The sequence below is a fragment of the Bos grunniens genome, chromosome 9, assembly GCF_055505025.1.
Source record: "Bos grunniens cultivar Pamir isolate PY7600 chromosome 9, Bosgru_T2T1.0, whole genome shotgun sequence".
NCBI lineage: Eukaryota > Metazoa > Chordata > Mammalia > Artiodactyla > Bovidae > Bos > Bos grunniens.
In genome coordinates, this window is record NC_141173.1 from 84,584,520 (window position 1) to 84,606,188 (window position 21,669).

Sequence of the window (21,669 nt, forward strand, 5' to 3'; positions counted from 1 at the left end):
ACTTAGATATGGCATGATTTTGGTTCTACCTTTTAAGAGATTTGAAGAATTTTCTCACTGATATAGACTGAAATAATTGCCTGAACTTCCCTCCTTCATTCTTGTTCCATTTAAACACAGCTTCCTATTTTATTGTTACAGACATTTAGAGCTTCTAATTTGGCTAATATGTTAAATAGACACTTCATTTATATTAGTTTGTGTTCACAATCTCAAGTAATAGCTTATAGTCATCATATCAGGTTTCCTTTTGAGTGTTCTTAAATGTATGCTAGTCTCCATCAATAATAATTAAGCCTCAGTTAGTTAGATCATGATCCTATTCCTGAGCTGTCAGTCATTCACTCTGAGAACAATTGAGATTATGTAGATGACAATTGTCTAAATACCTCTTATTACTGCATGAGAATGAGCAAGGTATGCTTTCATTGCAGGTGGAGTTTTCTGATGAGATGATGGTGGTTTTGCAGTTTTCAGTAGGAGCAAGGAATGTGTTCTGGAGGAGAAAATGGCAACCCTCTCCAGTATTCATATCTGAAAAATCCCATCAACAGCGGAGCCTATTGAGCTGTAGTCCTAAGGGTCACAGAGAGTCAAACACAACTAAGCAGCTGAACACACAACACAGGGAATGTGTCATGGTGGATTTCTTGCAGCAAAATGCCCTCAGCCATCCTTTCTCGTTGCACCACAAGCTGATCTGGGTTTCTAAGCTTGTATCTCCCTTGCATTCAGGAGGCTAGGCAAATAGCAACTCACCAATAAACCACAATATCCGTTGGTACACAAAATATGCTTTTTCCCCTAGGAAAAATTTCCCCTACAAAAAAAACAGTGAATTTTTATGCTGTTCCGGTCTATGTGAGCAGTTGTAAGTGTATCTGGTGATTCCGGTTCAGAGTTGTGGAGGTGAAGAAATCATTGCTGCCTTTATAGTTCTGTGGGCATGACTGAAAAGTCAGTGCCAAATGTTCATGGAGAAGACGCTTTTAATGGTTTTCCTGTTGACCTCATCACTATAAGAAGCTATTATATTTGATCAATGTGACAATGTCATCCTGGTCAATCTCTTTCTTGTTTTTTCCTTCCCAAATATTTCTGAGCACAGACAGAGTGAATGTATATGCCCTGGCTCCAGTGCTCATTTCTCAGCAAACCAATCTCTGCATTGATCTTCTGATCTCTAGTTTAGGGTAGAATTCACCTCTGATGCTGCCTTTTTGTTCCTAGCTGTGTAAGCAATGAGTGAAGGAGTACCAATGCCACAGCTCTAACCTCACTCAGAGTGTTGTGACAACTCAGCATGCCCTCTGTGAAGTAGGAGGCTTCCTTTATCTATGTTAAGTTCATTTGAAGAATGCTGCAAAATATCAAACCTCAAAATAGATCAGTGCTTTGAATGCACACATACAGCTGTTTTAACCCAAAGCATGTACAAGCATACACACACATTCACACACACACACGTGTGTACACATATACACGGCAATAAACAGTTCTACTCTCATTGAATTTTACACTCAGCACCAGAAATGCCCTCAAATAACACAGGCTTTGGTATAAATGTAGTTTAGGAGCCTAGGCTTCTTATATCTTTGTGATGAGTTACGGGTATCTATTGTTCCTTTCTTCCATCTAGCCTTGCTTTGGGCTAATTCTGTCCATTTCTGCTATGTGAGTTTGAATCTTAGTGGTTGTCAAGTTCTCTGCACTCTTTTTTCTTTCTAGAATTGGCTACTTGTTTATGTTTTTGAGAATCAAATAGATATATTGAAAGGTGAGGCAACACACCTATTTTGTCTAAATTCCAAGTCCTAATTGAAGGTAACTATCTTTGTTACCTTCATGGTAACATGAAGAAATAGATAAATAACATGGGAAATAGATGGGGAAACAGTGGAAACAGTGTCAGAATTTTTATTTTGGGGGGCTCCAAAATCACTGCCAATGGTGACTGCAGCCATGAAATTAAAAGATGCTTACTCCTTAGAAGAAAAGTTATGACCAACCTAGATAGCATATGGAAAAGCAGAGACATTACTTTGTCAACAAAGGTCCATCTAGTCAAGGCCATGGTTTTTCCAGTAGTCACGTATGGGTGTGAGAGTTGGACTGTGAAGAAAGCTGAGCACTGAAGAATTGATGCCTTTGAACTGTGGTGTTGGAGAAGACTCTTGAGAGTCCCTTGGACTGCAAGGAGATCCAACCAGTCCATTCTGAAGGAGATCAGCCCTGGGATTTATTTGGAAGGAATGATGCTGAAGCTGAAACTCCAGTACTTTGGCTACCTCATGCAAAGAGTTGACTCATTGGAAAAGACCCTGATGCTGGGAGGGATTGGAGGCAGGAGAAGGGGACGACAGAGGATGAGATGGCTGGATGGCATCACCGATTCAATGGATGTGAGTCTGAGTGAACTCCGGGAGTTGGTGATGGATAGGGAGGCCTGGCGTGCTGCGATGCATGGGGTCGCAAAGAGTCGGACACAACTGAGTGACTGAACTGAACTGAACTGACTGATTTTTGTTACACTAGAAAAAGTTCAATCTGATTACAAATACAAACAAGGAATAAGTGTAGAAAAAGAATAATCTTGACAAAATTTTTGTTTGTTTCATATCCCTATCTGAGAATAACTTGAAACCACAAGAGAAACATCTTAATGTGCTGTTTAGTTATTTCAATAGGACTTGAATTCCATGTCTGAGGCACCATGCAAGTAGACTCTAACACCTGGCATCCTAGAATGCACTAAAAAGTCCAGTAGTCAACAGAAATATGGTGTCAGAGATGTTAAATTCCATGTTCCCCTATTGCATTTTTGATGAGTGTGTTTTGAAAAGCTTGAGCAAAGTCAGTTTGCAAAGACTTGAGCCCAGTATACATTAACTACGTGCACAGAGCATGGATGCTGCTTGAGAGAGTTCCTTGTGATACTCTGGGGCCTCCTCAAAGTTTGTTCTTATGTTGTGTCTTCCAAACTGATAGCACCAAGCAAGACTATATGCTTGCCTGAAGGGCCACTTGTTTAATTAGATTCTTCAGTTAACTTTCTGTGGGTATTTCCCTCTAGAAGAAAGTGCGCTTTCAACTTTTTAAGTGTATGGACAACAGTCATGCCCAGAAGGATTGCCCCTGCAGCAGTCTGGAAAGTCAATTAAAACCTTGGGGAACCTGTTAATAGCTTGTGGTTAGGTGAGTCTGAGGCTCAGAGAATCTAGAATATTGACTCTTTATTACAGGTTTCCTTCCAAAAGACTTTTCTCTGTTGGACTTAGCCTTCTCTGTGGAGTCTTGAATGAAGCATCTAGGGCAGAGAATCTAGAATATTGACTCTTAGTGGCAGGTGTCTTTCCAAAAGATTTTTATCTGTTGGATTTAGCTTTCTCTGTGGAGTATTGAATGAAGCATCTATAGGAAAAAGTCACGTAAAAAAATTCTGCCTCTGTATCGACATCATCCATGTGAAATAAATTAGGACAGTGTCACCGTGTGATAAACTATGTGGATGTTCTCTTTACAGATTATATATAATCTACAATAGAGGGAAAATTTCATTCTGCACACAAGAATATTTAGTAATATATCATCAAATACCACATCTCTCCATGAGCCTAATGAGTGGAATATACTCTTGGATTACAATTAGGCAAGACGTACAGCAATGTAGTACCTAAGAGAGAGAGCTCTAGAGTCAGCTGGGTGTCAGGCTCATTGTCACACACTATTCAGCTGTGTGTTCTGGACAAGTCCTTGGGTTTTCCATTAGTAACCTGGGCATAGTAATATCACCCAGGTTGTGTCATTGTGAGGTGAGTAGATAATATATGTAAAGCTCCTGATCAAGTTCTCATCGAATAGCAAGCATTCAATCATGTTACCTCTTATTACCTGATACTAGTCCAGGTTGGATGCTAATTCTTGTACATTTTTTTTTAAAAATTAGTTTGTATTTTACTGATAGAATAGTTTTAAATAAAAATTGCAAAGATATATCAGAGAATTCTTACCCATGTGCCACAGTGAAGACCCAGCACAATCAAAAAAAAAAAAAAGATGTATCAAGGAGTTCTCACATACTCTACACTCACTTTCCCTTATAGTTAGCCTCTCATACTGCTATGAGACTTTTGCCACAATTAATAAGTCAACATTGGTGCATTAATATTAACTGAACTCCAGTTTTTTTGTATTTCATCAGTTTTCCTTTCTCCATTACAGGACTCCATCCAGGATATTTTTTATTTTTCATATCTCTTTGGCTTTTCTCAACTGTGATAATTGTCACACTTCCCTTGCTCTTGATGATCTTGACAGTTCTTGACAGTTCTCAGATATTTTGTAGAGTTTGCCTAATGTATTTCTCATAGTCAGACTGAGATGATGAGTTTTGGGAGGAAGACCACAGAGGCAAAGTGCCTTTCTCAATACGATGTATCAAGAGTACACCCCATCAATTTATCACTGACCATATTAACATTGATCACCTGGCAAAGGTAGCATATACTAGGTTTTTAGTTTATATATCTTTTTTTTGCTGTACTGTACTCTTTGAAAGCCAACTGCTAAGAGTACCCCACACTTAAGGAGTCGGAATTATGTTCCAGCTTCTTGATGGCAGAGTAGCTACATAAATTGTTTAGAATTATATACAGGAGATTTGCCTATTCCTCATTTTTAAAATTTAATCCTTTGTTTATATCAGTTTGGACTGATATAAACTATAAATAAAGAATATTTATATTTTATTATTGGTTTATAATTTAATACTCTTTTACTGACTTTCTTGCTCAAATTGTCTCAGCTTTGGCCACTGGGAGTTCTTTCAGTTGACTCTAGTGTTCATTTGACATATCTCTGTTGCTCTATTTCTTAAGTACTTCCTTATTTTCTGTCACTGCATGATATCTCAGGCTCATCTTGTATACTTCCTGCCCCAGCCCTACAACTGTTTATTTCTCCAAAAGCATCCTAATCCTCTTTATTAGAGAGTGGTGCTAGAATCCAAAATCTGGGCACTGGGTATGCTTGTTAAGATTGGGACATTGATGCATCCAAGGGCAGAGCTGGGAAGTATGTGTATACCAATCCACATGTAAGCATAAGCATGGTTATTTCTATATTGACCCATCAGCACATGTACTAAGCTAAATTTAAATTCATACTGATACCTTTACCTTGATTCCAGTAACACATGATCTATTCTAGCTTTTTCCTCTTGCTTATCAGTAACCTTCCCCACTCCAGGTGTAATAAACTTGGATTCTGTCTTCTGTCACCCATTTCTTCATTTATTTTCTCAACCTTGGTATGCGTGTACAGCTATTTCAGAACTGTTAGCCCATACCCTGGGATAAACAACTTTACCAACTAGAATATAGTGCTTATATTCTACTCCTGAATATAATTTTAATAGATTTGAATCAGCCCATGAACCCTCAGGGAGTCCCTCTTACAGAATCTATATTTGGCATTCTTATGTCTGTAAGCCTTTCACAACCTGAGCAGAGTGATTGACACATCGAAGCAGATTTGCATGAAGTCTGAATCCTGTATGTGCTTTAGCCCTAGACCCTTCACAACACTAATCTTAGGAGCTTTTCTTTTAATTCTGTGACAGATATTGCCTGAAGCCTCACTAGCCATGAGTTCTTATTAAGCCCTTAGGAATTCTGAGTTTGGTTCTTTCTAGAGATGCTGTTGGGAGATACCACATAAAAGGCAATATATCATTCCAGAAATCCCAACCAACTTTGGAACAGATAGCCTTGTGGTCTAAGGATCGTTAAATCTGGATAAAATGTCAGTGTAAAATATCAGCTAATAGTGCCCTGCAGAAATGAACCTCACATGGAAATCCAGAGTATATCCCATTTGTACGTGATGGGGCATGTAATAAACCTTATGGCCTATATTTAAACACCAGAGCCTATGCAGAACAAGGACGGTTTCTATTCCAAGCTTCCATTTTATCACTCAGCATGTGAATTCCAGGAAAGAGGCTGAAGTATAAGATATTCTTAATATGTAGACTTTCTATGTATAGCATTTTGTCAAGTCATAAAGACTGTACTGTATTAACCAGAAGTCAATCATAAAAGTAGATTTACAATGCTAACACCATGTAACTTTTAAGGTTTTGTTTTTGTAATAAACAAGACCCTATATTGAATGCCAGAAGATGCTGTTAGACTCTAAAATGGTAGAGCTAAGTAGAACTTTCACAAATAGTTCTTGTATTTCTGCAAAATGCACTCTAACTTATTCAGTTCAGTTCAATTCAGTTACTCAGTCATGTCCAACTCTTTGTGACCCCATGAATCGCAGCACACCACGCCTCCCTGTCCATCACCAGCACCTGGAGTTCACCCAGACTCACGTCCGTCGAGTCAGTGATGTCATCCAGCCATCTAATCCTCTGTCGTCCCCTTCTCCTCCTGCCCCCAAGCCCTCCCAGCATCAGAGTCTTTTCCAATGAGTCAACTCTTTGCATGAGGTGGCCAAAGTACTGGCGTTTCAGCTTCAGCATCATTCCTTCCAAAGAAATCCCAGGGCTGATCTCCTTCAGAATGGACTGGTTGGATCTCCTTGCAGTCCAAGGGACTCTCAAGAGTCTTCTCCAACACCACAGTTCAAAAGCATCAATTCTTCAGTGCTCAGCTTTCTTCACAGTCCAACTCTCACACCCATACGTGACTACTGGAAAAACCATGGCCTTGACTAGATGGACCTTTGTTGGCAAAGTAATGTCTCTGCTTTTCAATATGCTGTCTAGGTTGCTCATAACTTTCCTTCCAAGGAGTAAGTGTCTTTTAATTTCTTGGCTGCAGTCACCATCTGCAGTGATTTTGGAGCCCCCAAAAATAAAGTCTGACACTGTTTCCACTGTTTTCCCATCTATTTCCCATGAAGTGATGGGACCAGATGCCATGATCTTTGCTTTCTGAATGTTGAGCTTTAAGCCGACTTTTTAGCTCAATCTAAACACCGCAGTTTGAAACTTGGGATACTACAAAAGGACAAACGGTTGACAAAAAAAAAAAAAAAAACTCGAATAACCTTAAATCATGGAACTCCCTTACATTTGTAAAGGAAAGCATGTTTCTATCATCCATAAAAATGTTAAGTGGAGCTTTGAGCATATTATACTTCCTTAGAGTTTGGAAAAAGCCAAGATGAATAGGCTTGCCAAGGATTCTGACCCAGCAGGTTGCTGGGAAGGGGGTTAGCCCCTAATGAATTTTAACAATATCCCAACTTCCCACATTGGCTAAAGCAGCCAGCTCTCAGTAACATACTCCATCTCTGTGATTACCTGCCAAATGCTTATTGCAGACCTGCAAAGATTAGTTACTCCAGAGGGAGTGGTTTATAACTCCATGACATGGTTTTGCGCCAGATCGATAAAAGCAAAGGCACACGACAGGCTGCCCTTATTTTCTCTCTGTAGAGAAACAAAGAGCCCCACAGTTAAACTGAATGTTATTGACTAATCCTCAGCATCACTTTAGCACACCAGGGATTGTCCTCATTTGTTTTCAACATAACACTATAATCTTGTGAAATATGAGTTAGCTAAAATGCAATTGCATTTTCAGGGACATGAAGGCTTACTATACATTACCAGCAATTTACAAGGAGCCTGCTGTTTATGTGCCATGTAACCAGGAGATTTTTCTCTTAACAATAGATTGTGATGATGTATTTTTAAATATGTCTGTATTGTTCACATATGTTAAGATCAGTTGGGTTTAAGTAATAGAGATTCAGCTAATAACAGTGATTAAAAACATACACTCAAGTAAATGATTCCTATTTTCTTTTTTTCAATCCTACATAGAAATTCATTTACATTTTAGTAAATTGAATACAGAATAATAGAAAAGTCATATTTTTCTGTTATGGGAACAGATAAAATGTTTAGAGAAAGAGGAAAATAGAGCCAGAGGAAACAAAATATTCGAAATTTTAAAACTCGAGCATGAAAAATGCTGGACTGTTGTCTTACCACAAAGTCTTTCTGGAAAAGCATTAAGAAAATTTAACAGCCCAGGCCTTCAAGAAAAATTGAGGGCATTTTCATCCTTTGAAGTCATTATTTAAAAAATGACCTGATTAATTTTCCTTCAGTTAATCTGATACTCAATTCATTTAAAAGAACATCAATTTCACTTTCTTTGCTTGATATGTTAACAATAAAATAATTACAGTTCTTTGTGTTTCAATCTGAATAGAGATTGTATCAAAGCATGTATTGAATATTTAGTGCTCTCCAGTAAAAAGAGGCAGCAGAGAGATAAAAGGCCAAGAAATCAGAAGAACATTTTCTCCAGGAATTGTTATGTTTACTAATATTTCTCCAAACACTTCCTTGTTATGATGAGAAAAAAGAATGTTTGTTTTGCTTCTTTTTATTTGGAATTTAATGCTATTTGAAAAAGCAGCATAAATAGACCTACATGCATAGTGGGAAGGTTGTACTAACTCAATGGAAAGAACAGCCATCAACAAAAGTACTTCATTGGAGTTTAGCGTTCTTTTAAATTATTTTCAGTTTTTCCATTTTGGACATTAACACTAGGACAGTATTACTAAAGACCCAGAACAACTAAAGTCAAACTAATGTTTTTTGCTAACTGATGTCTCATCTGTTCTAGAACTGCTCCATCGGTTGCATAGGGCTGTTCTTGTGTGCATAGTGCCACTTGGCAGGGACCAGATCCAGCACTCAAGACCACTGCCTCTGTCCTTGGTAGCTGTGTGACCTTGAATGCAGAACCCCTGGGAGTTTGGTGACCCAGCCAATGTGCTTCCTTCTCAAATCTGAATCTAACTAAGGCATAGACCCAGGAGTGAAACAGATGGAGATAAAATATGAGATAAAATATGCTTTATTAATAAACTGATTGCATACATAGATAACCTGAAATAATTTATTAAAAAATTTAGAACTAATTTGTACATTTGGCGAGCTTGCAGAATACAAGAGCAAAATAAAATATTAATATCAATAGTATTTCTCTATACAGGCAACAAATAATTAAAATGTTTTTCAAGTACACCAATTGCAGTTGTTGTTGAGTTGCTAAGTCATGCCAGACTCTTTGCAATCCCATGGACTGCAGCATACTAGGCTTCCTTGTCTTTCACTATCTTCTGGAGTTTTCTCAAACTCATGTTGATTGAGTCAGTGGTGCCAGCCAATCAATTGTAGGAGTGCCATAAAAATCAAATGCCTGCACACTGAAAAATCATAAAACATTGCTGGGATAAATTAAGGAAGCTGTAAGTAAATGGAAGCCTCTAGAAATGCTCTATAACATGATCTGGGGAGCAGGTACATGGATATGTCCATATGTCATTTCAGTTCATTTCAGTCACTCAGTTATGTCCAACTCTTTTTGACCCCATGGACTGCAGCACACCAGGCTTCCCTGTCCATCACCAACTCCATATGTAAACATTTATTAATCTGTATAGTAAAAATTTCTGCATCATATGTGAGTTATACCTTGTTGAAAAAGTTTCTAAAAGTAAAAAAAAACAACCTGAAAAACAAAAAAATCTAAACTGGATTAAGGACATGGATAAGATATGTGCAATACTAGATAGATTAACCAGTCTATTCTACTGGCACGGGGCAGTAGCTCACACAGTAAAGGATTTGCCTGCCGTGCAGGAGACCAGAGTTCAATCCCTCGGTTGGGAAGATCTTCTGGAGAAGGGAATGGCAATCCGCTTCAGTATTCTGGTCTGGAGAATCCCATGGACAGAGGAGCCTGGCAGGCAACAATCCATGGGGTCACAAAGAGTCAGACACAACTGAGAGACCAATACACACACACAGCCTACTGGCTCAACTGGACAGCTACAGCCCACATTTACCAAAGGCTGGAGAATCAACCACAACCATTGAGAACTGTCAAGTGTCATCCTCCCCATGAGAGAGAAAGAGGTTGAGCTGAGCATGCATTTCTTTTCCCCAGTACTGCAAAAAGATGAGTCATCCCTCCCTTCCCATTGGGCAAGACAAGAGGCCTGAGGTGGTGCTCAGTAGGAGTCTCTTCACAAAGGAGCATTAAGTAAAGAGAAAGGAAGGCATTTCTCCTCAAGGAGACTTCACCTATCTGTGCTTTAACCTTCTCAATGGTAAAATGGTGATAATAGACCTAAACTCATACAGTTTTAAGGATTGAAAAATGATAACATATGTAAAGGACTTTGCTAAGTACCAATAAAGGTAGAACTGGAGAAGCAAAACATAGACACTTTAGAGGGGGGAAGACATCTTCAGGAAGATAATCTGAATACACTTGTAGCATTTTTTAGGTCAGGAAACTGAGACTCTAGCTTCCTAAGAAACTGGACTCTAGGAGATCCAGACCTTGTCCAAGTTCCAGAGTTTGTTGGACATGTATTGTTGATATATTGCAGCAGAAATGCCTCTAGTATTACTGAACACAAGTTCATGTACTCAACACACAGGGAGGCCAAACAGACTGAGATGTCAGAGTATGGAGCAGAGATTTATTTCAGGACCAAGCAAGGAGCATGAGTGGCTCATGCTCAAAAAAACCAGAACTCCCTAATGGCTCAGCAGGGAGAAGTTTTATAGTCAAGATTTGGGGTGAGGGCTGAAAGGTTCATGACTTTCTCTGATTGATCAGGGGTGGTAACAGGAAAATTTCCAGGGCTCCTGAAGTTACTGTCTTCCCCCTGGGTGAGGGCCTTGCTTCCTACAAAAGAACTAGAAGATATCATTATGTTCATCCTTTAAGGAGGAATCAGTACAGCCCCCTGGCTGTACTACTGTTTCTTGACTGCTCCATCTTTGTCCCTGCATTCCCTGTCTTCCCAAAAGCAACTGTTGGAATCTGCACTTTGGAACTCAGGATGGTCAAGGAGGCCGAATGAAGCCCGTTTCCTACAAACAAGAAATTGCGCTTGGTCACTCAGTCCAGTCCGACTCTTTGTGACCCCATCGACTGTAGCCCACCAGGCTCCTCTGTTGATAGGAATTCTCCAGGCAAGAATAGTGGAGTGGGTTGCCATGCCCTCCTCCAAGGGATCTTCCCAACCCAGGGATCAAACCCAGGTCTCCGGCATTGCAAGTGGATTCTTCACCATCTCAGCCACCAGGGAAGCCCAAAACAAGAAACTGGAGACAGAGAAAGGATTTCTACCTGGGAGAGCCTCACAGGGTCCTGCTCCATTTCACTAGGTTCCAGGTGTTTAAGTGCCTAGCCCAGAGCTCTTTCTGCTATACCACTCTGCTGGATAGCCATCCTATATTAGGCAGCAGATAGAATAGCCAAGCCTTTGCCCCACCACCATGCATTTCCTGTTTTCAGAGGGTATACAGTCTGTTTCTTCTCCCGTGGAGGCCCTGTGTGCTGCGGCACTCAGGCAGCAATTTATAGCCCTTGTTGTGTTCTTGCAATAAGAACAAGATTACTATTTCGAATCAAGGTAGCTATTTTCACATTCCACTGTGAAGTAGTTAGGCAGGTATTCTTTTGAAGGTAAATAAACACAGTCAACCATGATTATTTGATTCCATTTAGTATATTAGAAAAAGTAATGGTTTAATGATACCCTACTGGCCTGTAACAGTTAACGCACCACAGAAAATGAATCATAAAATCCCCTTTTCACTAATAACTCTGAGACTAGTGTTATTAAAAAGGCACTAAACTCCTGGGAGTCAGAGTGATTTCACCTTCCCACTAAGTGACAATATTATTAGTTTGGATTCTGTATTCACTGGTCATGAAAATATAGGATCTTTGGACAACAGGAAAACCGGTCACATATTCTGTTTGTTTGTTGATGAATTCTTGCAACATCATCTGGGACCATCGCTGCGGCAAAGAAAATGGTCCCGTAAAGGCCATGTGATTTTTCTAACTCAGTGCCAAACCTTTCCAAATGCTGGTTCATTCTGAGCTGGGGTAGAAGCTGGAAAGAGACTTCTTACTGACAACAGGCACATCCCCTTCAAGTGCAGACCTGGTGGAATGGTGGTAGGGAAGTACATGTGTCACTGCAGATTTACACAAGCACACAAGCTGGTTGTGTTTATTTGGAAAAGGGTTTGCATAACAAATATTCCCTGAAGACATGTGCTTAGCCTCCTGGTTCTCTGTATGATAAATACTGACAGGATGGGCTTCTTCTTAATTGGAGTGGAGCTAGTGGTAAAGAAGCTGCCTACCAATACAGGAGACCTGGGTTCGATCCCTGGATCAAGATGATTCCCTGGAGAAGGAAATGGCAACCCACTCCAGTACTCTTGCCTGGAAAATTCAGTGGACAGAGGAAGCTGGTAGGCTATAGCCCATGGAGTTGCAAAGAGTTGGACATGACTGAGTGACTTCACCCACCTTACTCATAACATTAGTAAATAGATACAAGTTGTTTTCACCTGATAATTATTATTAAAGGTGCATTATATACATCTTAATAGTAGCTATCAAAACAAAAACAAAACAGCAAACTCAGTGCTCATAAGGTTTGTCCCCAGTAGAAAACTTTCCAATTGGTAAAGAACACATATTTTCTTACAGTTTGCTCCCAGGGCTGACTTTAATAGCAGCCACTTCAAGTGGATGGTTTTAGCAGAACTTTCCTTTAATAGTTGCTGCTGCTGCTGCTAGGTCACTTCAGTTGTGTCCAACTCTGTGTGACCCCATAGACAACAGCCCACCAGGCTCCCCCGTCCCTGGGATTCTCCAGGCAAGAACACTGGAGTGGGTTGCCATTTCCTTCTCCAATGCATGAAAGTGAAAAGTGAAAGTGAAGTCGCTCAGTTGTGTCTGACTCTTAGTGACCCCAGGGACTGCAGCCCACCAGGCTCCTTCGTCCATGGGATTTTCCAGGCGAGAGTACTGCAGTGGGGTGCCATCGCCTTCTCTGTTAATAGTTGCTAGAACTCTTTAAGTAACTGCTACATTGAAGGTTATTTTGTCATCTAATTTTTGTCTATTTTTTTCTTCTTTAACTGCTGCTTCTCTAATTCTAACAGCTTTAACATTTAACTCTAACACTTGGAGGTTTCAAACAGTCTTTAAAGGTTCATTTAAAACTTATCAGATATATGGTATTAATTTATCTCTATTATATCCTGATATAATAGAAAAGCAAACTAACATTTAAGATCCAGGGGTTCTGGGTGACATAAATCACCTTATTTCAATGGCTGCTTAGTTGTTGCAAGGAGGATGTTTGTTTTCTGCTTTATATAACTTCTATACTTATTCTGCACAGTTTGATTCTAAAATGCCCTTTCTGCCTCTCTTGCTCCTATTTGTTTCAATTAGGAAAACTAGAAAATCACACTCTTAACAATTTCCTATTAAGCAGCACTGGAAGATGAGTTAAAATTGAGTTTTCCCCCCTCAACCTGGCCTGGATATTTCAAATCTTACTCACAGGATAGATACAAATGTATATTTTTTACATTTTCAAGTGTACCTAAATAGATTAGTCTTAGAACTCTTTATAAATGTCTTGTTTAATCTCAAGCTCAACATCAAAGTCAAAAAACTCTTTACCATTTCTTCTAAACATTTCAAATTCTCTAAGTTCCTAAAATATCCTGCTATTATCCAGCCCAGGCACTTTAGGGTCTAATGGCCTATTTAGGCTGTCATCTGTGACATGGGTGAGAATAATGGCAGAGTTTTTGAAATTCAGAGATAAAACTAAATGTTTAGATTAAAGATGTAGTGTGACTCTTCCATCAAGAAGCATTTTGCCTGAGTTTCTGATAATTCAGTTCAGTTCAGTCCCTCAGTCGTGTCCAACTCTGTGACCCTGTGAATTGCAGCACGCCAGGCCTCCCTGTCCATCACCAACTCCCGGAGTTCACTCAAACTCACGTCCATCGAGTTGGTGATGCCATCCAGCCATCTCATCCTCTGTAGTCCCCTTCTCCTTCTGCCCCCAATCCCTCCCAGCACCAGGGTCTTTTCCAATGAGTCAACTCTTCGCATGAGGTGGCCAAAGTACTGGAGTTTCAGCTTTAGCATCATTCCTTCCAAAGAAATCCCAGGGCTGATCTCCTTTAGAATGGACTGGTTGGATCTCCATAATTAGCAAATCTTATTCAAATATTTCTGTATAGCAAATCATATATAAGAAGAAATTCATACTAACCAGTTCATTTCACTCTTGGTTTTTGTGATCTTAGAGATGATAAGATTAGTAGAATCATCAAAATAAAATATTGAGGTTTAGATAACACACAAACTGAATTATGATGGATTGTGGATTGTCACAAAAGATATAAAAAAACACTTTTCCAGGACTGTGATATAGGGAGACTTTTAATATAAATCTCTGTGAACCCAGAGGAAATAAGAGTTATTTTCATTGCTCTTTAAGGATTTCCTTGCAATCTGCAAATGTTCTTTATTTTTACCACTATGGTGTTTGTTTTATATGTTATAAAGCCATTATTGAATTCAGAAAATAAAATGAATAAACTATTTGAAGATAGAATATACTATCTATCTAGAGCTAGTCACAAATACAAAGCTTAGACAGGTATGTTTGGCTTTGTCTTCTTCTGAGAGCCCTGAAAAGCACTTGAGAATTAAACATGCAGGTTTAGACTTCATGACTGCAACCTTGGAAGTAATCTGTTTTTATGTTACAGGCAATGAAAGCTTAGAAGAGAACTATGTCCAGGACAGTAAGATGGGGTTTGTCATCAATGCCATCTATGCCATGGCGCACGGGCTGCAGAACATGCATCAGGCCCTCTGCCCCGGCCACGTGGGCCTCTGCGATGCCATGAAGCCCATCGATGGCAGCAAACTCCTGGAATTCCTCATCAAGTCCACGTTCATCGGTGTGTCTGGAGAGGAGGTGTGGTTTGATGAGAAAGGGGACGCTCCTGGAAGGTAAAGCAGACCTTTCCGTAATGGATCCAAATAATCCTGTGATCCTCTCTAAGCCAGACAGATGGACACTCTGGCTCTTTTTGGTCACGTGTTTTCTGGGTGTCATGAGGGTAGATACAACTAGACAGCTAAAAAGATGGGGCTAATGTTAGATGGAAATGGCATTATAAAACACACTCCACTATCATCTTTGCTCTTTCCCCAGAAGGCCCGCACCTTCCTGCAAGCCCAAGAAACCAGAGTGAGTATACCCGAACAGCAGAACCCTCCCTGGCACTGCCAACATCTGGTCAGCATGTTCTGATTGATCAATCCCAATGCCATACTGCTTGTGGAATATTTTAATCTTATCTGCTCAAAGAGCTTAATATATGAAGAGAACCATATGTGTCCCTTTTTCTCAGGCTATCTTATGTTCCAACTAACATGTTTCTTGGAACAAGAAAGAAAAGAATTTTCTGCCTCATACTGAGTCTCTATGGCTTCCAAAGAATTAATCAAGAAGCAAAGGAAAATTAAATCTAACTAAATGTATATACATATATTTTCTCCCAAGTCATTTTATGTACTGTCTCCTCTGCAGTACTTGATTTTATAACACCAATTAGTCCCTATGTAATTGGTATGTAGAAGATGATATCAGTATAAAGAGTAGTTGTGTTCATTCATAGAGATTTTCTTAGGCAAAGGATGATCAGAATACTGGGATAAAAATTAAAACCGACAACAGGAAAGAAAAAAGGCCCTCAGTCTGGCTGCTGCACAGAATACCCACAATCTCTCTCTTTTTTTTCCCCTCATAAGCCCTGTTATCTTTCAGTATGAAAGCTTGCAGAATGGGAGATTTTAGAAAAGCATATGTTGTGATAAAATGGAACAGCAAATCATTTAATCCTCATCGCCACAGGCATATTATTATCTTCTTTTACAGATGATAAAGCTGAGTGTCAGAGAAACTAAGAAACTCCCCTAAAATCACCCAGAGAGTAGAGGCAGTGCCGTTTGATTCTGAGACTTGTAATCTTTTTGCCACATCGCATTGCCTTTTAGCTACTTCATTGGAAGGACTGATGCTGAGGCTGAAACTCCAATACTTTGGCCACCTCATGTGAAGAGTTGACTCATTGGAAAAGACCCTGATGCTGGGAGGGATTGGGGGCAGGAGGAGAAGGGGACGACAGAGGATGAGATGGCTGGATGGCATCACCAACTCGATGCACATGAGTTTGGGTGAACTCTGGGAGTTGGTGATGGACAGGGAGGCCTGGTGTGCTGTCATTCATGGGGTTGCAAAGAGTCAGTCAGACACTGAGTCTGACTGAGCAACTGAACTGAACTAAAAATTAGGCAAAGTTGCTGACATCTTTTTTAATGTCATTTCAAAGGGACTGTAAGAGACTATTTTACCCTAAATAATTCTCCACATATCTCTTCCTTTCATGGAAGCTTAAAGTTCTACATTTAGCGAGTGCCTTGTGGGGCCTCAGCGGATTCTGCCTGCTAAAATCCAACAGCTCCAGGAAGGATAAATGATATAGTAATAGTCAGCAATTAAAGCCATGGATGTATCAGATTCCTTCCAGGCTGCCAGTTAGGTGGGAGCAACTTTAGATGGAAATGAGAGTGGGAAGGACGGAGTGACGCAGGGGCTGGGCATGTGGAAGGCATCCAGGAGCTGAGCACCTTAAGAAGTGGTACCAGATGGCACAAGTGGGTCTAAGATGCAGAACACTGACCACCTCCTCCCACCCACCTTTAAACCCATGTTGTAATCCTGGGTTCTACTTCAAACCAGCTCTGTAAAGGATTGGATTGGGGATGGAGACCTTCCTTCATGATTCTATAGCATACACAATGTGCCTAGGACAGGGCCAGGTACATTTACCCCACTGCAGAGATAAAGGTTTCCACCTCCTCTCTCTCTTTGTAAATCATCTAAAATATAGACCCACAATTTTAGCTTGTTTCTCCTTCATTTTTAATTAAGTATTTAAATCATGAGTTTCCCCCTGGGTGCCTTTTCAAGGATCATTTCCTCATGTCTGAAATTGGTCAGCTTAATCTGTGTTCAATTTTTATTTCAACCAGTTCCCTCTGTTTCTACCTCCTGTCACATCACCATTCATGCTTTTGGTCCCTCTTGTAATTATTTTAGTTAATCATCATGAAACAGAAATTGAATGCATTGAAAGGATACAACAAACTTGTAATTTACAGCATAAGGATATTCTAAATAAGCACCAACATGCTGAGAAGGGACTGTGGGGCCAAGAGAAAGGAGCAGTGTTCATTACCACACACTGCACAGGGGAAGGCCTCTCTTTAGTAAGTCAGTATTTTCCCCTTGGTATCATCGTTTTTTGTTTTTTGTTTTTTCCCTCTAGTTTTTGGGACTTTTTCAAAATATGTTTTCATGCCAAGATATTGTGAATTTTTCAGTTTCTAAATGCTAATAAAGTGTGAACTGATTTCCCCTATTGAAATGCTGCTGCTGCTGCTAAGTCAGTCATGTCCAACTCTGTGCGACCCCATAGATGGAAGCCCACCAGGCTCCTCTGTCCCTGGGATTCTCCAGGCAAGAACACTGGAGTGGGTTGCCATTTCCTTCTCCAACGCATGAAAGTGAAAAGTGAAAGGGAAGTCGCTCAGTCGTGTCCAACTCTTAGTGACCCCATGGACTGTAGCCTACCAGGCTCCTCTGTCCATGGGATTTCCCAGACAAGAGTACTGGAGTGGGGTGCCATTGCCTTCTCCCTATTGAAATGGGGAAGGTGAAATATAAGTTTTAAGGAACCGATTTATAGGAAAAAGATATTCTAAAGCTAGCATTATACCTAAGCCTTCATTGAAAGTATATAAAGAGATTTAACAATGTAACTATGTAGTAAAACATAAAGATGAAAGGAAATGAAAAAGGAAACTACTCATATTAAGCACTCACAGTAGGCTCTGTAACCATGGTTGGTGGTTTAGATGGCTTAGTCACTCAAGTCGTGTCTGACTCTTGCAACCCCGTGGACTGTATGTAGCCCTCTATCTATGGGATTTCCCAGGCAAGAGTACTGGAGTGGTTGCCATTTCCTTCTGCAGGGGATCTTCCTGACCCAGGATTAGAACCCAGGTCTCCTACATTGCAGGCAGATTCTTTACCAACTGAGCTACCTACCGTAAAGAGTGTAAAAAATGGAAAAATATTGGAGGTATAGGTTAGTATCATTGATCAGCCGGACGAGTGCAAGCTGTCAGCCTGCAGTTAATACCCATGTGGTTATCAGTCAGAGAGCTACTCTGAGAACATTCTGGTTTGTCTCAGCAACCAGAGGAATGAGAACCCTCTATTACCAAAAATCAGAAAGCAGAGACATGAATAATGCCCTCCAGGTACGCCATTCTCTCTTCTTACTCCAGGTAAGTTTTGTTCATCTGGAAAAGTGGAGCAAAAGTGGAAAAGTGGATTTTACTCCCCTAGAATCCCCTTTTCCTTTAAGGGGTTGCTATTTATAGAAACTGCCAGAATCTGGTTGTGGAGAAGCCACTAGCAATCCTGTGGGTATCAGGGTACATTTGCGCATTATTAAAAACAGGCAGCAAAGCTTTGAAAAGATATTAGTTGTCTAGATAAAGAACTGGTGGTTCAATGGTAAAGAATTTGCTTGCCAAGCAGGAGATGAAGATTCGATCCCTGGGTTGAGAAGATCCCCTTGAGAAGGAAATGACAACCCACTCCAATACTCTTGCCTGGAGAACCCGATGAATAGAGGAGCCTGACAGTCTACAGTCCATGGGGTCACAAAAAGTCGAACATGAATTAGTGACTAAACAGTGACAAAATAAAGAACTAAGCCAGATAGAGCCAGTAGATTTCAGATGACAACCAAGGCTGACGGGTAGTAGCTTCCTGGGGTGTTGGGCTGAGGAGGATTTTGAGTCTGAATCAGGTTTGAAGGGAAAGAATTGCAGGATGACATGACATAGATAGGGACACAGTGGGGAGGAGGAAGAGAGATGAAAAAGGAAAATGGCTGTGACAACACAAAGATGTTTTCGCTTTCTTATAGAATGGAAGTGACAAGAGTATTTTAGCATATAAATAATAATAATAGTACTACAAATGTTAATATGATATAGTGATGTTGTCTTTTATATACATTTCTCTCAATCGTGAAGCAGTTTTTTTTAACCTACTCTATGTAAGTAAATTCCCACAAGAAGCCCATGAGCCTTAAAGAGTTTAATGACATTCCAAAGTCGTGCAATCTACTGGTAAAATATTAGAAAAGAGATTTCAGCTTATACATTCTAACATCAAATCTTGTGCTTTTTCCATCAAACTGGAAAATACTCTCTACTGCCTTCACAGGGAAACAATGAATCTGGCCCCCAGAACACACACAGAAGATTTCTAAATGGAGATTTTACTGCTGTGTAGCATCGCAGCGTTTAAATAACTGAAATAGCTGACACCGATTATTTGGATTCAGAAATGTTTGCCCTAATCAAGGAAGAGACCAGTTTAAATGTCAATGCTCAAAATGTTAAATCCTCAACATCCTTGCTAATTAAAGATGCATTTCTCAGATTTCTTGCTCTATTAGCACCTAAAATAGGTAAAACTCCAGACTTGATAAGACTCACCTCTTTTAATCCAGTGTAATTAAAGTAGCAATTGAATGTGAAAAAGAAATTTGGAATAAAAGTATTTAAGCTAAAAATTAATGTTCTGAAGAACTGTTACTTGATCAAAGAATAATCTGGTGAAAAAAAAAAAAGAAGAAGGATATGGTGATCAACCCAGCACATACAGAATTATTTTCAAGAATACACAGAAAGAAAAGTACAAGAATAATATATCCTTTAACAAATATGGATGATACAGAGACTGAAGTATGGAATACACATTTTGGAAAATCACAGGACACATAACTAAACTAAATAAACTAAAATATTGACAGTAGCTCGTGTGAGGACATGGGATGTTTCTAACTTTTATTTCTCTTCTATTATTATCTATTTACCAAATTCCTTTAGTTTCTACATCATGTCCATATGCTCCAAGACACACATGTTGTTTTCTTTGTAGGTATGATATTATGAATCTGCAGTACACAGAAGCCAATCGCTATGACTATGTACATGTTGGAACTTGGCATGAAGGGGTCTTGAATATCGATGATTACAAAATCCAAATGAACAAGAGTGGAGTGGTACGGTCTGTATGCAGTGAGCCTTGCCTAAAGGGTCAAATCAAGGTAAGCCAGTCACTGATGCATTCTTGGACAGTGTCCTTGAGGAGACCTCTTGCCTGTGCATAAGTGAGGAAAAACACATTTTTCTTTAACTAGACTGTCCAGAAAGGGTGTGCTAAGTTTATTGTTTCTGTTGTGTTTAGCAAAAATTGAGAAGACAAACCAAGATTGGAAAATGAAATAGGAAAACCACTGGGATATTTAGAATAGTCTTTATTTTCATTGCAATGATGAGCTGTTATCTTAAATACAATAAAGAAAGCAAGGGGATATGAATAATCAAATTAAAAATTGAAACAGAAGGAAACTTGGAAGCCAAAGCCAGTGATACTGCTTAGTCATAGTTCTAGCTATTGTTGAAGAAAGCAGAAGCTGAGCAATGTCAAATAAGTGTAAAACTAAAATAAAAGAAGTTGAAATGAGGTAAAACAGGAGCACTGCTTACCACTTCTCTTTTCTCTACAAAGTTCTTTCATTTTCCTGAAACTATTTTCCAGCCAAAAGAGAGTCCTCACTTTCTAATTATTCCCAGAAACTTTCCAGGTTGGGGCAAGTGAGTGACTGTGATATCACTGTGTATTTAAAACTAGAGTAAGTAAACATCCTATATTGGGCATTTGACTGAATGGAGGTAGAGAGGAGTCTTGGTGTAGAAGACATGGAAAGAGCACGTTCTGTATCCCATGCTATTTAAAAACCAAACTGGCTGATGCAATAGGAAATGGAGCATAGAGGGGTGATTGTGAACTGGAAGAAGTGTGGATTAAATGACCTAATAGGCCTTTCTCGTCTCTAATTTTCTGTGATTCATCTCTGGGAATAGACAGGACTGTCACATAAATGTCACAAAGCACAGCTGGGGCTGGAATGGATACTGTGTGAGGCTCCTGCTCTCCTACCATGCCATCATGCTGCTATGCCTTTCATGGAGTTCACCCTGAGAAATATACTCAGGGGTCTTTAGGGTGAGAGTCTAATAGTGTTGCTGCAGCTGCTGGATCCACCACTTTATCCCTACTGAACAAAGAAGGTGGAGGATCTGGGACCCACAACATCTAAGAAGAGCTGTGCAGGTGGACTCAAACTCTCAAGAGAATCAGTCACTTTGAGTATGAAAAGAACTCCTGAGGCAACTCACTGTAGTTTCAAACGTCAGTGCCTTCTCTGCAGATGTGATATTAAAAATATTTAGTAATTATCATTGGAAAAGACCCTGATGCTGGGAAAGATTGAGGGCAGGAGGAGAAGATGGGCAACAGAGGATGAGATGGTTGGGTGGCATCATCAACTCAATAAACATGAATTTGAACAAACTCCGGAAGATAGTGAAGGAGAGGGAAGCCTGGCATGCTGCAGTCCATGGGGTCGCAAGGAGTCAGATGCAACTGAGCAACTGAACAACAATAATTGTCATGACAACTAGCCAATCAGAATGAACTCTATTTTAGTGCTATGACAGTGTGCTGGAGGCCTCCTGCCATGCCCATGGTTAATCCTTGAGTTGTATCACGGGAAGA

At 39.8% G+C, this 21,669-nt stretch overlaps 1 protein-coding gene across 1 annotated transcript in view; it reads left to right on the forward strand.

Annotated features, from left to right (window-relative positions):
- Positions 1–21,669, forward strand: part of GRM1 (glutamate metabotropic receptor 1) — a 468,587-nt gene that overhangs the window by 383,747 nt on the left and 63,171 nt on the right. The window contains exons 11-12 of the mRNA XM_086316176.1: positions 14,660–14,906; positions 19,987–20,155. Of these exons, the coding sequence (XP_086172302.1) occupies positions 14,660–14,906; positions 19,987–20,155 (416 nt within the window). The remainder of the gene's footprint in view (positions 1–14,659; positions 14,907–19,986; positions 20,156–21,669) is intronic.